Here is a 12,321-nt window from a genome sequence, read left to right on the forward strand (position 1 = left end):
TACACTTCCAACAGCCTGACTGCCAAAGTCAAAGCTGCTCAGGTGAGCTCATGATGGAGCTCCAGCTGGGAGCATTTGTTTTGTGTGTGTGGTAGAGAAGCAATGGAAGCGTGTCTGATGTATTCCTGCTGTCTTTCTTCCACTGCATATAGGGTGACATTGGGTAAAGTGAAGCCAAGGGCAGTATGATGAAGCCCTGTGCCTTTATTACACATGGGACTGCTGGGTCTCACACTCGTTTTCTCCCTTCTCTCGCCCTGTCTTTTTTTCCCCCATATATTTTGCCTGTGTGCTGCTGCCATAATAGACACTTTATATGGTATATTTGATATGTAATATGTTTGTCAGTGTCGTTCGTGTCTTAAAAATGTATTCTAAACTACAGCTTTTTTTTTTTTTTTTTTTTTGCATTTGAGAGCAGAAGTCTGACCAGTTCATTTTCTCACCCGTCACAATTTTGGAGCAAATTAATATTCAGTACTCCTCCCAGTTTGGTTCTAAATAGGTTTTCGTTAAATAATTAATTAGTGCATACCCCAGAATGAGGGAGAAACTCTTTAAAGTAGATGGTCATTTCAAAAGTGAAGCCAGATGAAAGCAGAAACTCGCGTCAGGATCGATATAATGGTAAGCTCAGGCTGATCTGCGAGACATAACCACTTCAAAGCAGTGAAAACAGCACACATTCCTTAAAAATTGATAGGTGCAAAAAATTTTAAGTTTGTATTTGCTTTTGTGATTTTAAATTAAATGAAACATTGAGGCCTAGATCACTACAAATATAGTAAAGCATTTTCCTTGCTTTAAATCCATAGCTTCTTTCTAAATATGAATGAAACATTTTGTACAGTATACAATGCAGCGATTGTTTGTTGAAACAATACAATAACTTTGTTCGTAGTACCCCAAAAAATAAGGATGTTTATCTGCCAGGACATGCAAACAATGCCATAAATAATAATAAAGCCCACACTGTTAAAACAAATATGTTTCATAAATTATCATAGTAGTACAAGAAGCTGGAAATGATATAAATTAAAATAGTTTTTCCACCCATCATTAAAATAAGAGATTTTCAGTATCTGTGTGCATGCATGCATGCAAATTTGCATTATATAAATAAATATATATATATATATACACATTTCTTTCACTTACATATTCATCTAAATGTAAAAAAAAAAAAAAAACACAATTTACAGAGATGTCAGCTTCCTATATAAATCATTTACATGCTGTAAAAATACTATACCACTCATTTCCTTTTTATTGTTTTATTTTTCAAATGATGTGCAAGGTGAATTTCACAGTAGAGATCAACGAATGTTTACTAAACTCTCACACCATACATACAAGCAAACTAAATGCAGAAAAAAAGAACAAAATGCAAAGCAATAATACAGAAAGAAAATAAAACACTGTTTCAACTTATGTGGATAAATTAACTGCAAGCTATGACAAATTAAAAAAATGTCTGTAAAGCATTCACACCTGCAGCAGCCAACAACACAGAAGTATAATTTATAAATTCTTTCAAAGCTTTTATTTAACATCTAGACAGACTAGCGAGAGTAGTACTGTCATGACTTATCTTCTGTAATGCTTTGTGTTCTTAAGACTGACAAAATCCCAAAGAAAGAAGAGAACAAAATCTTAACATTAATGTCCATGTCCTGTGATTCACAATTTTTTTTACAGAATAAAATCAAACTCAAAAAAAAAAAAAAAACTAAGAGTAAATATTAAAAATAGAAGAAAAAAAGAAACACACACACAAACACACACCTAAGAAAAAAAAAACTAAAATCAATTTTTCCAAGTTAGAAATAAAGAACAAATGGATTCAAAAAACAACAAAGAAACTGTGCAAGTACAGCAAACATATGGTACAGTATATTACATGTACAACAAACCATTTAAATACAGTACTGTGTATCGACAATAATCCTGAGAATTGTCCATTTCTGGCTCTCGTGCTACTGAGTGTAAATGTGAAATGTGCAGCGACTGCACCAAAGCCAATGCAATTTCAAATCCTTCACCCTTCACCAAAGCCCAGATGAAGCTCGCCCGACATGAGAGCGCATCAGCTGTCCTACTCAAAGACGCCATTCACCACGTCCTCAGTATGTGTCTGAAAACATAGCGCTGTATTCTGAGACGCTTTCAAGGAAGGAAATAATGTAGTGCAAAATCAGAAACCTGCATGACGAAATAAACAAGAGGCTGGAAAACCAAACCAAACATTGAGACAATAACTTCTAAGACTGACACCTTTGTGAAGTGTCAAGCAATGACAAATGGCTGTAAAATCACTGCATCTTATTTACAAGATTGTCAAAAAAGCAGCACCAAAAACAATTCTTCTCTATAGTTTAAGACTGGAAGATAAGGGGATGGAAAGAAATAAAAGTGTGTTCATTTACAGGGCATGTGTGAGCTAGTATAGGAGGACTGGACATTTGCAAAACTGACATTTCCTGAAGTCAAAGCAGAAGCAAACTGTACTGTAAGTCTTTATATCGGCTTTGCTCACTCCATCACTGATGCCCAGGCTTTTCATGTGATCAGAACCTATAATATATCTAGCAACACATCTCACTGAACATTAACCAACCCACGGCAGCAAAACAAAGGCCATTTTTCTGGAATTATTCATGAAAACATCATCACTTCAATTTCAATTGTACTTTTTCTGAAAAACTTTGACAGAACTCATCATATTGCTTCCATGGGGTGCATACTAAGACTCCTTGAACATGTTTTGGCATTTTGGAGGCATCCATCTTCAAACTGCACCTGTAGGTTTCAGATCCGAGGAGTCAGTAAATGACAGTGGAATGTAGGGCATCCACCTTTTGGCTACCGCTTCTCCAACCCTATCGATGTCCTCTCCTGATCGGAACTGTTTTGGCTGTCAACAAATTGTCCACTTTTGATTTCAGCTACACATGAAGCTGGTATCCTTTTTTACTTCTCCAATATGGAGACCGAGTATAATCTTGTAACCTCACTAAAGATCTGGCTGGTGTAATGCGAAATTGCAAAGATATAGATTTTGATTTGGGAGCTGGGCTCAATGAAACATCATAAAGTCCAAATGAAAATGTAAAACTGCTGTGATGTTACAGCACATGGGTCGACTGAAAAGAAGGAAAAATCAAAGATTAGGAAAACAAAATAGAGCCACATATGTGTGCATCTTGGCAAACAAATGACTTTCCATTAATAATCAAAATCCTCTAACTAAATTCTTAGTCTCTTTGTAGGTGGCATGGACTTATTCATCTGAAAACCTGAAAGACATCACAATTGAAAAATTCAGTATTCACACTGAGCAAAAACGCTCATCATACCCGTATGAATGTTTATAGCTTTACATATTTATTTTTACTTTTCTTGTTTTACTCAAGTGTTGCCATACTGCTTGTCATTAAGAACGTTAACTGCTCATGTTCGCCAACGATGCAAGCCAACAACCCAAGCCCAAACAGCAACAAAACCTTTAAAGATATCATGGAGCAGAAACGATTCAGCATCTGCAAAAAAACTAAGATAATTGCACTTATGTTTCACTTTTCTAACTGTAAAACAAGCGATTCTGTGGGTGCTGTGCGCCCAACTGTGGAACACAAAATACTGTTTTTTGTTGCTGTTTTTTTACTCTGTCAAACGGCACCCGAGTTGATTGAAACCTTTAACGCTTTAAGACTTCCCCTGCAGTTCTGGTGTTGGGGACACAAACAGCACCATGTATTGAGCAGTACCACCCTCTTCGAACTCACAGCACTTTCTGAAGACACTGAGGATATAGTTTGGCCACCACGCACTCAAAATGGCGGCCAAGGTCCCAGAGGCGGTCCGGTGTCTCATAGACCTTTGTCCATTGGTCGGCTTCATCGTCATACTGGTAGAGAGAGTTCTTGCGGCTGGTACGAAATACAAGTTCTTCTACCATGACTTGCGTGGCTCGAACAAACAGATGCAATCTGCCCTGAAGCAGAAGCACCTTGATGTAGGGGCTGGTGGCTTGCTCGAAGGGGAGGTCTCTTTTACGGCACCAGGTGTTCTGCTCGATGTCGTACACTTCCACGGTAAACGTGCGCTGGTGGTTCCTGCAGATGCCTGCGATGTAGTAGATGCAGTTTTTGTACAGGGCCGCCAAGCCTTGAGTGCGGGGAACGTTCATAGATGGTAAATGCCCCCAATAGTCTTTGCGGGGGTCAAAACAGAAGAAGTATTCTCCTAGGACAAATTCATAATAAAAGAATGATCAATATCCAAACTGATGGCCAAAATGAGTAAATATGTAATTAATATCACAAGTACAATTTTTATTATGTAGCACCAAAACTCTGGACTCACAGGAGGAAGACTTTTAGTTTTTATTAATAATTTGAATGAAGCTTTATTTTTCTATTTTTGTTTTCATTTGAAACTATCACATTTTTAGTCATTCTGTTGTGTCTGTCATTTTTATTAGTTTTTGTTTTTACAAATATTACTATGTAGGTTTACTTTTTATTTCACTTGTAGTTTTCATTCTATTTCCAGTAAGTGATTTTAGCACTTCAATAATTAGAACAGCTGCTTTGACAACTAATTGAAATATGTTTTTTGGTAACACTTTAGTATAGGGTCCAGTTCACACTAATAACTAGTTGCTTATTAGCATGTCTATTATTAACATATTGGCTGTTTATTAGTGCTTATAAAGTACATATAATGCATGACATCCATAATCCTACCCAATACCCTAAACTTGACAACTACCTAATAAACCATTAATAAGCAGCAAATAAGGAGTTAATTGAGGCAAAAGTCATAGTTAATGGTTAGTTAATAGTGAGAATTGGACCCTAAAATAAAGTGTGACCTGTTTTTTTTCTAACTTATACTTCTAATAAAAAAAATTCCCCATTTTAAAAACAAGGCCTTACAAGGTAAAATATCAAATAAAATAATGGTAAATATTGACAAAGACAGTGAAGATAAAAATATTTGTCATTATGTTATCTGTTATTAAGAATAAAAGACATTACAAATACACATAATATACAAATAAAACAAACAGTGCTTTATTTTTCAAGTACACTAGGTGTATTTAGCAGTAGCATTCAAGAAACAGAAATGAACAAATATTAATATAAAAATAAAACACTATGTACATAAACTATACACTGGTTCTTATTAAAGCAACTTGTATCAGTGAGTTTTCTTTTCTTTTTTGTTGTTTTATTAATACTAAAGGGATAGTTCTATAACTTTAAAGCACATGCAAATAATGTACTTTTGTGACTGTGACTGCGAAGTGGCTGAAATGTTGGTGAATCCCTAATAACGAGTGCTAGTGTAGATCTTTTGTGCTCATGGTTATTGCTGATTTTGCAGAGAGAGGTTAACCCACCTGACCTTACCATCCAAGCAGAGCTAAAAGACATGACAGGCCAATGAATAACAAGGACATATGTGTTTGCACGCTGTGATGACCCTGATTTCAGGTGACTCTGCAACAACCCCACTCACCTTGCAGCACATAGATGCGGTCCTTATACTCTACTGTGCTGTGGAACTCCATGGCCACTGGCATGGCACTGACCGCTGTCCAGCAGTTGTCTCTGGCATCATAGCACTCCACAGACTTCAAAGCATTTCGTCCATCCCCTTCATACACTCGACCACCCAGAGCATAGAGTTTCCCGTAGCAGTGTATTAACTTGCAGCCGATGCGTGCCCGCAGCATGGGTGATCGCGGGAGCCACCTGTTGCCAGCATGTTCATACTGCCAGAAGTCGCTCTCTGCACGATGGTCAATGCACACCTCACTATTGCTCGGCCGATAGCCTCCGGCAATGAAGATGTCGTTCTCTGATGAGACCAAAATGCCAACCTCTCTGAGGTCATTAGGAGGCTTGCACAGCTTATACACCTTCCCGGCAGCAACGTCCAGGCAAGGTACAGTCTGCTTCTTCCCTGAGTGCTTGTGAGCCGCGTCGAAGCAGATGACCATCTCTGATGCAGTCATACCCAGCCGCTGTGGGCAGCCATTGGTGCCATTTAGCCGACCTTTGTCCGAGGAATCCCTGCACAAGGCCAGCGCGAAGGCTGGAGGTATACGGCTCAGAAAGGCCTCGTCCAGTAGGGGCAGGCGGATGCATTTGGCAAAAACCTCAGGTAAATCCGCCTCCCGCCGCGAACAGTCATACTCCAGCCAGTGCACGATGCTTTCATACACGTGCTCCTCTTTTTCCACATTCAAATCATCACTGTTGAGAATGCTGACCAGCTGTTCTTTGGTCAGATGAAGGAACTCATGCTCTCCCATCACGCACAGGAACTTCTTGCGGATGTAATCCTGCGAGCGCTCCCACAACTCCTGGTGGCCATAAGCATCTGCGAACATGAAGACCCCAATGCAGTTCTGAGGGTCCAAACGGCTGATCATGAACTGGGCACATTGGTCTTGGAGGGCTGGGATTTGGAAGATGCTGGCAGCGGTGAACAGTGCCTGCACGTTAGACTCCGTGAGAGTGACCCGTGAGGTGTACGCATAGTCCAGAACCAAATGCATGGACTCTGATTCAACACCAACAATCCGCACCTCCCGCTGACTGCTCTCTGTAAGGCCACTTGTGAACATGGATCTGACAAAAGATAAAACAAACACCATTACCCTGTGAACACAACAAAGCAGTGTCACCGACTGCATATTAGAATTTTACCAGAGGAAAAAAAAGAAGGCTATGGCAATCATTTTTATGACAACAAGCATGTAGTTAACTGTGGTATTCCGATGTGTGATTCAAGCGTTAAAGTCTAAATCAGTGGCACTCTGAAGATTATTTAACATTTAATGTGTGGTTTCTTAAATGAGTGTTCCTGGCTCAGTACAATTTCAATTCTATTTAAAGAAGCTCTTGGATATTGTCCAAAGAGAATAGAAACCAACTTCATTTTTAAAGCCAATAATTATCAATCAATTATAATGGAATAAATCATTCTAGAGTTAACTGGTTAACATGGTCATGACATGGAAGATAAAAGACTGCAATTAACTTAAAAACAAGTTTTTATACATTAATGCTGAAAAAGTATCACAAACTCTACATTTTTAATCAGTTTAAAGCTTTCATATCTGTGTATAATAAATCACTGAATAATTCAATCTTTATATAGCATAAATTCAATAAATTAAGGGTCTCTGTTTCACTCTAAGCTTCTATCATTTCACAACTTCTCAACAAATGCTACAAAAATTGTTGATAGTACAAGGTTTAAAGCAGTGATGTGTGCAGATACTACCTGAAGTATGGGCTGATGGCAGCGAGGACATTTCTGTGACAAGAGAATGTCTTGCCATGGTCCACTTCCACGACAATGTCAGTCAGCTGAGCTTCGTCGTACAAGGCTTTAAGCTGCTGGAGAATGTTACAGGCATGTAGGGCATCTACCCCATTGTAGCTTGTGCTTGCTGGAGTCCCATTCTGTACTTGTAACAGCTTTCCTATGTCTAAAAGACAAAAGTGTTAGGCAGCTGAGATCAGTTTTTTCACTTTTAAACTGAAATGTAAAATGGGAACTGAGCTTTTTTCTTTTTTCCTTTTACACTTTATTAGCTCTTGAATTTTTTAAAGCCCAAAACATTGCGTTTCAATGCAAGACCAATAGAAAAGAAAAAGAAAAAAGATGAGAGCTCATTCAACAGATGAGCAAAAAGTCAGTGACATCCAAGTTTACTTACTAAAATTCTTTAAGAGATGCTCAGAACAAAACAAAAAATATAATAAATACAATTCAGATAAAACTTATTGTCCATTGACCAACTAACCAACCACATCCCCCACAGGGCATTAATATAAAACTAATTAAGAGCAGGGAAATAAGCAGCAAGGTCCTAAAGAACTAGTATTCCTTTTGACAACCTCAGACATATAATACTCTCCTGATAATCTAATTTAAGAAATGTATTTAGTTACTACGAGTAAGCGAGATTCGGTGCTTAACTTATTAGCGGTGCTAATCCCAGTGCTGTTTTACCGGTTAGCACAACATCAGGCTAGTCCGGTCTCGAGCCATTCATGTCCGGACTGAAGCCTTTTCAAAGCACTAAATAAACCGTGACAATGCTTTAAATATCACGAAACCACAAAGTTAACCGAGTGTTAAAGTAGTTGAATGAATTGTATCGTAACCCAGCGAGTAAATAAGCGAGTGTTTACACAGTCTCTCGCTGAGCTAGTTTCGCTAGCCGCTACCTCTCCGTACTTTTCTACCTAACGTTATATCCAAACAACCACCGGGGTTCGCTGTTTATTTGAACCAACCGTCTAAATTGATCACATTCCGTCTAAAGACAACATTATCACAGATGAATAACACAAAAACAGGCTAAAAAACTTTTGGAAATAAGTTTGGATTTTGAAGAGAAGATCTAACCTCCACTGGCAGCCATTCTCCCCAATCTGTCTCACGGCGACTGGGAAAACGTCACTGTTGGAACGGAGCCCCGGAAACAGGCAGCAGCCAATCAGCGTCGCTGAACGCAGGTGACAGCCAATAGCCTTTCGAGACCGTCTGTATTCGCCAAATAGTTCAAAGCAATATCAAAATAATTTTATTATATTCCATTAGGAATGTCTGTGCGTGAGTTTGTGAAATTGATAAATTATATATATGAAGATAAACCAGCATTTAGGATGTACACAGTATATAAGTATACAGTTAATTAATAATATCCAGAACTTAAATATTTATGACAAATGGGTCCTAAAAATATATAATTTTAGGAATATCCCAATAATAAAAAATATTATTCAGATTTCTGAATACTGATTTGGACATGGTCCCCTTGTGGATATTGTGGTTTCTGCCCTGAATACCAATAAACTATTTTATCTTATCTTTCTTAAATTCAAACTTGTCTATTTATATTTTGTTCCAGCTGAAAGTCTGTAGGCTACCTCTTCCACAACCTAAAGCTATGAGGGTAAAACCTGGCTTGATAAACAGAGGCAACCCAGCTCCCAGTCTTTCTTTTCTTTTCAGTTCACTTAAGATTTATTTGTATAGTTCTTATAACAATAGTAATTGTTGTAAAGCAGCTTTACATAATTTCAGGCCCAGGCCCCCTGTGAGCTAACACAATGCCACAGTGGCCAGGAAAAGCTCCCTGAAAGTAACAAAGTGTTATCAGTGTTATCAGAGTAATCAGTGGTTTTGGGGAAACCTTTTTCCAGATCAGCCTGTATCATCCAGATCAACTGCAATATTTTCTTCAGTTACTGATTTCTGTAGTTGTCATGCCAGAAACACTCTGAATCCACACTGTTTCAGACAAGTGTGGATAATGCTACTAATTTATGTGTTTTTAGTGATTCCCACTCTTTTTTCACTCAGATCTGAATGTGAGCTTGCAGTCAATTGTAAGAAAGTCTGTTGTTTTACCGGAATATTGAGTTATGACATTCTAATTAAAAACGACAAGGTCAGAAAATACTTAAGATGATCATGTGCATGAATTAATCATTCGTAATAAGATCAATAACATGCATTTAGAAAATATATGCGAGCAAATTTTTATTTCTTGTCAACTTTATTCCCAAATCTCTCTCACTAGATTAGCTGACATGCTGTTGTCAATCAGTTCAAGGAAACATTTGTATTGTTTCAAGGTTTGTCTTCAATTATACAGATCTCTGTAGTTAAGAGGCATGCTATCACACACACTGTGATTTCTCCAGGTAATTTATTTCCTAAAATCAATAGTGGTTCCTGCTACATTAATACAGGCAGCCTGAATATGCATTATTCATATTTGTTTCACTTAATAATATAAAACAATGGACTTGGAATATATTAAATTTACTAATTCAGTTTAAGTCATCTATTACAACACTCCTGTTCCAATTACTTCCTGATTCTTGGCTCTCTATGCCCTTATCTCAATCCAGAGGATAAAAGCACATGTTTTGGAACAGCTTGAACTGTGTTCATTTCTTAATGTCAGTCTAGCACAGACTAGAGATCCATTTCGACACTGTCTAACACTGCACAAAAAGGTGATCCAATAAGGCAAAAATGCAGTCCAGGCAATCGATTTCGATTTTTTTTTTTTTCAATTCCACTCCTCCATATCAACTAGAGCAGGGCATGCAATTGCATTGAAATGAAAGGCTTTCTGTTGCCTTTGCTGTATAATATCTTTTTGCTTATGTTTACATTCCCATACCTTGCTACTTTCATATATAGTGCTGGAATTCCTGATAACAGCGCACTATATCATCATATATCCTTGGGACCTCACACTACTAACATCGGAGAAAAGCGGATTTACTGATTCAAAATGCATACAGGTCAAACTTGAAAAGCTGTATTCCTTGCAAAATTCTGATTATGCCCAGGATTGTGGAAAGCAACAATCACACTATAAGGTTTTAACCTTGTAGTATTCCATCAGGAAAGTCTGCCCTGTTCAATATAGCAATCCTACTTGATAAGCTGCTGTACTTTTTATCTGGAATTGCTTCAGGCATTTATGGCATTTCCATTTCAGCTTTTGACAGTAAAGACATTTGCTTTGTTAGCCAGTCACATTTTTCAGTGCATTCACACCTGTCAGGAACAGACAACACCAGTTACAACAAATATAGCCTTGTTTAATATGCACTGCATCCCAAATCAATTTATGGAATTATTAGCATTAGTGTATGGCGTCATCAGGAGCGGGATGAGGAGCACATAGGTCTTTTTAAGTCTTGTATCACCCTTTTGCAATTATGATGGCTGACAGTACAGTATCCTGCATCCATTATTTATGGATACTAATTAAAATAAATTACATGGACACAAAATATCTGACTTGAGTTTTACCTATATATTATCTTAAAGGGATAGTTATTTTTATGTTTTGTTTTTTTGTATTATTATTATAATTTTTTTTTTTTTTTTTTTTTTTTTTTACTTCATATTCATGTCATTTCCATTGCTTGATTTTCACAGGGAAAATCCAGTCACAAGTAACTCGAAAGTAAGTTCTTTGTGAGCTGTGCTTCATACATTGCTACACTATTGACAATAAACAATAAACCCTTTAAGACTTTTGTTCAGCTTTGAAGATTTTAATTGTAACTTAAAAGTGATGAATCCAATTTTATTTCGCATCCTGAAAGTTCTGTTTATGTGAACCCTAAACTTCACAACCAGAATTTACATTTTTGTCGAACTCAAGTGCTCTGCATTACAAGTGCTGTACCAGTGCAATGCTGTACCAGGTGAGCTACTGAGCAAGTTTACGATATCAGAAAAGTCCTACATATGAAGCTGGATATGTGATTTAAAAAAAAAAAAATGTAATCATAATTTGCGTGAAAAAGAATATAAGTTGTTGATGTTTTCTTGTGCTAATTTCTGCTGAAAACTGTAGCAAACTGTTTGGATGAGTTTTGCAAATATCTTTGTAGAGGCATGTTTTCCCAATGAGCCTTTGTTGAATGTTGTATATGAAACCGCAAATGTACTTATTTAATGCAAAAAACGAACGTGGCTTATTCTGACCCATCAATCAAGTAAAGTATAGTGTTGAGTATGGTTTACGATATTTGACTGCAACAATTTTGTAGTGATATTAATACTTAAGTCCTCTGAAGTGATTTAAAAAAAAAATCAGTAACTGAGATTCAGGATGATGTCATTTATGTAAGCAAGTGCAAGTGAATCCAAGCCATAATATAATAATACTACATATTAAGCAGTAATAATGCATAATAATTCTGATATGCTACTACGGATAACAAGCGTTCTAGAGAACTAATAAATTAAATATAATATAAATAATATGAAATACTAAATAACCAAATTTAGCATTGACAAACGGAAAATTGTAGAAATCACAGTAAAAACAACAACAACAACAACAAACAATTATTTCTGTTTGACTAAACCTCCTATGTCTGGATTGTAAGGTGGAGGAAATGCGTGCTGAGAGCAATTGCACTTGGTAATAAATTGGCCCACCAAACACCTCTCAGGCTGTGAGATGATCTCACTTCTTTCACCGTCTGCAGCGACAGAGAGAAAGGAGCACAAGGAACACAGATGCCAGAACTGCAGCACTGAATTGCAAAGGAGACGCTGTAGGGGAATGAAATGAAAAGCAAGAAGGAGAGAAAGCAGGGGGTGTAATTGTAGTTTAAATGTATGTTTTAGGAAGAGATGGAGGTAATAGGTTATTATAAGCCTTTGGGGACCCGTGTTAGAGTATCTGCAGATTCTCAGACAAACCGTTCAGTCTCCCGCGTCTTTCCTCACCACCTGTGATGAGGC

The 12,321-nt window shown here is 37.3% G+C and overlaps 1 protein-coding gene across 1 annotated transcript; it reads right to left on the reverse strand.

Moving 5' to 3' along the window:
• Positions 1-1,249: 1,249 nt before the first annotated feature.
• On the reverse strand, positions 1,250-8,500 carry LOC113055172 (kelch repeat and BTB domain-containing protein 8-like). Its single transcript, XM_026221201.1, has 4 exons — positions 8,437-8,500; positions 7,303-7,510; positions 5,527-6,644; positions 1,250-4,245 (listed from the first exon to the last, which is right to left on the reverse strand). Exons 1-4 carry the CDS (start codon positions 8,450-8,452, stop codon positions 3,782-3,784), a joined length of 1,806 nt encoding a protein of 601 aa, XP_026076986.1. The 5' UTR covers positions 8,453-8,500; the 3' UTR covers positions 1,250-3,781.
• Between the last annotated feature and the right edge of the window lie 3,821 nt (positions 8,501-12,321).

The sequence above is a fragment of the Carassius auratus genome, chromosome 36 (assembly GCF_003368295.1).
Source record: "Carassius auratus strain Wakin chromosome 36, ASM336829v1, whole genome shotgun sequence".
NCBI lineage: Eukaryota > Metazoa > Chordata > Actinopteri > Cypriniformes > Cyprinidae > Carassius > Carassius auratus.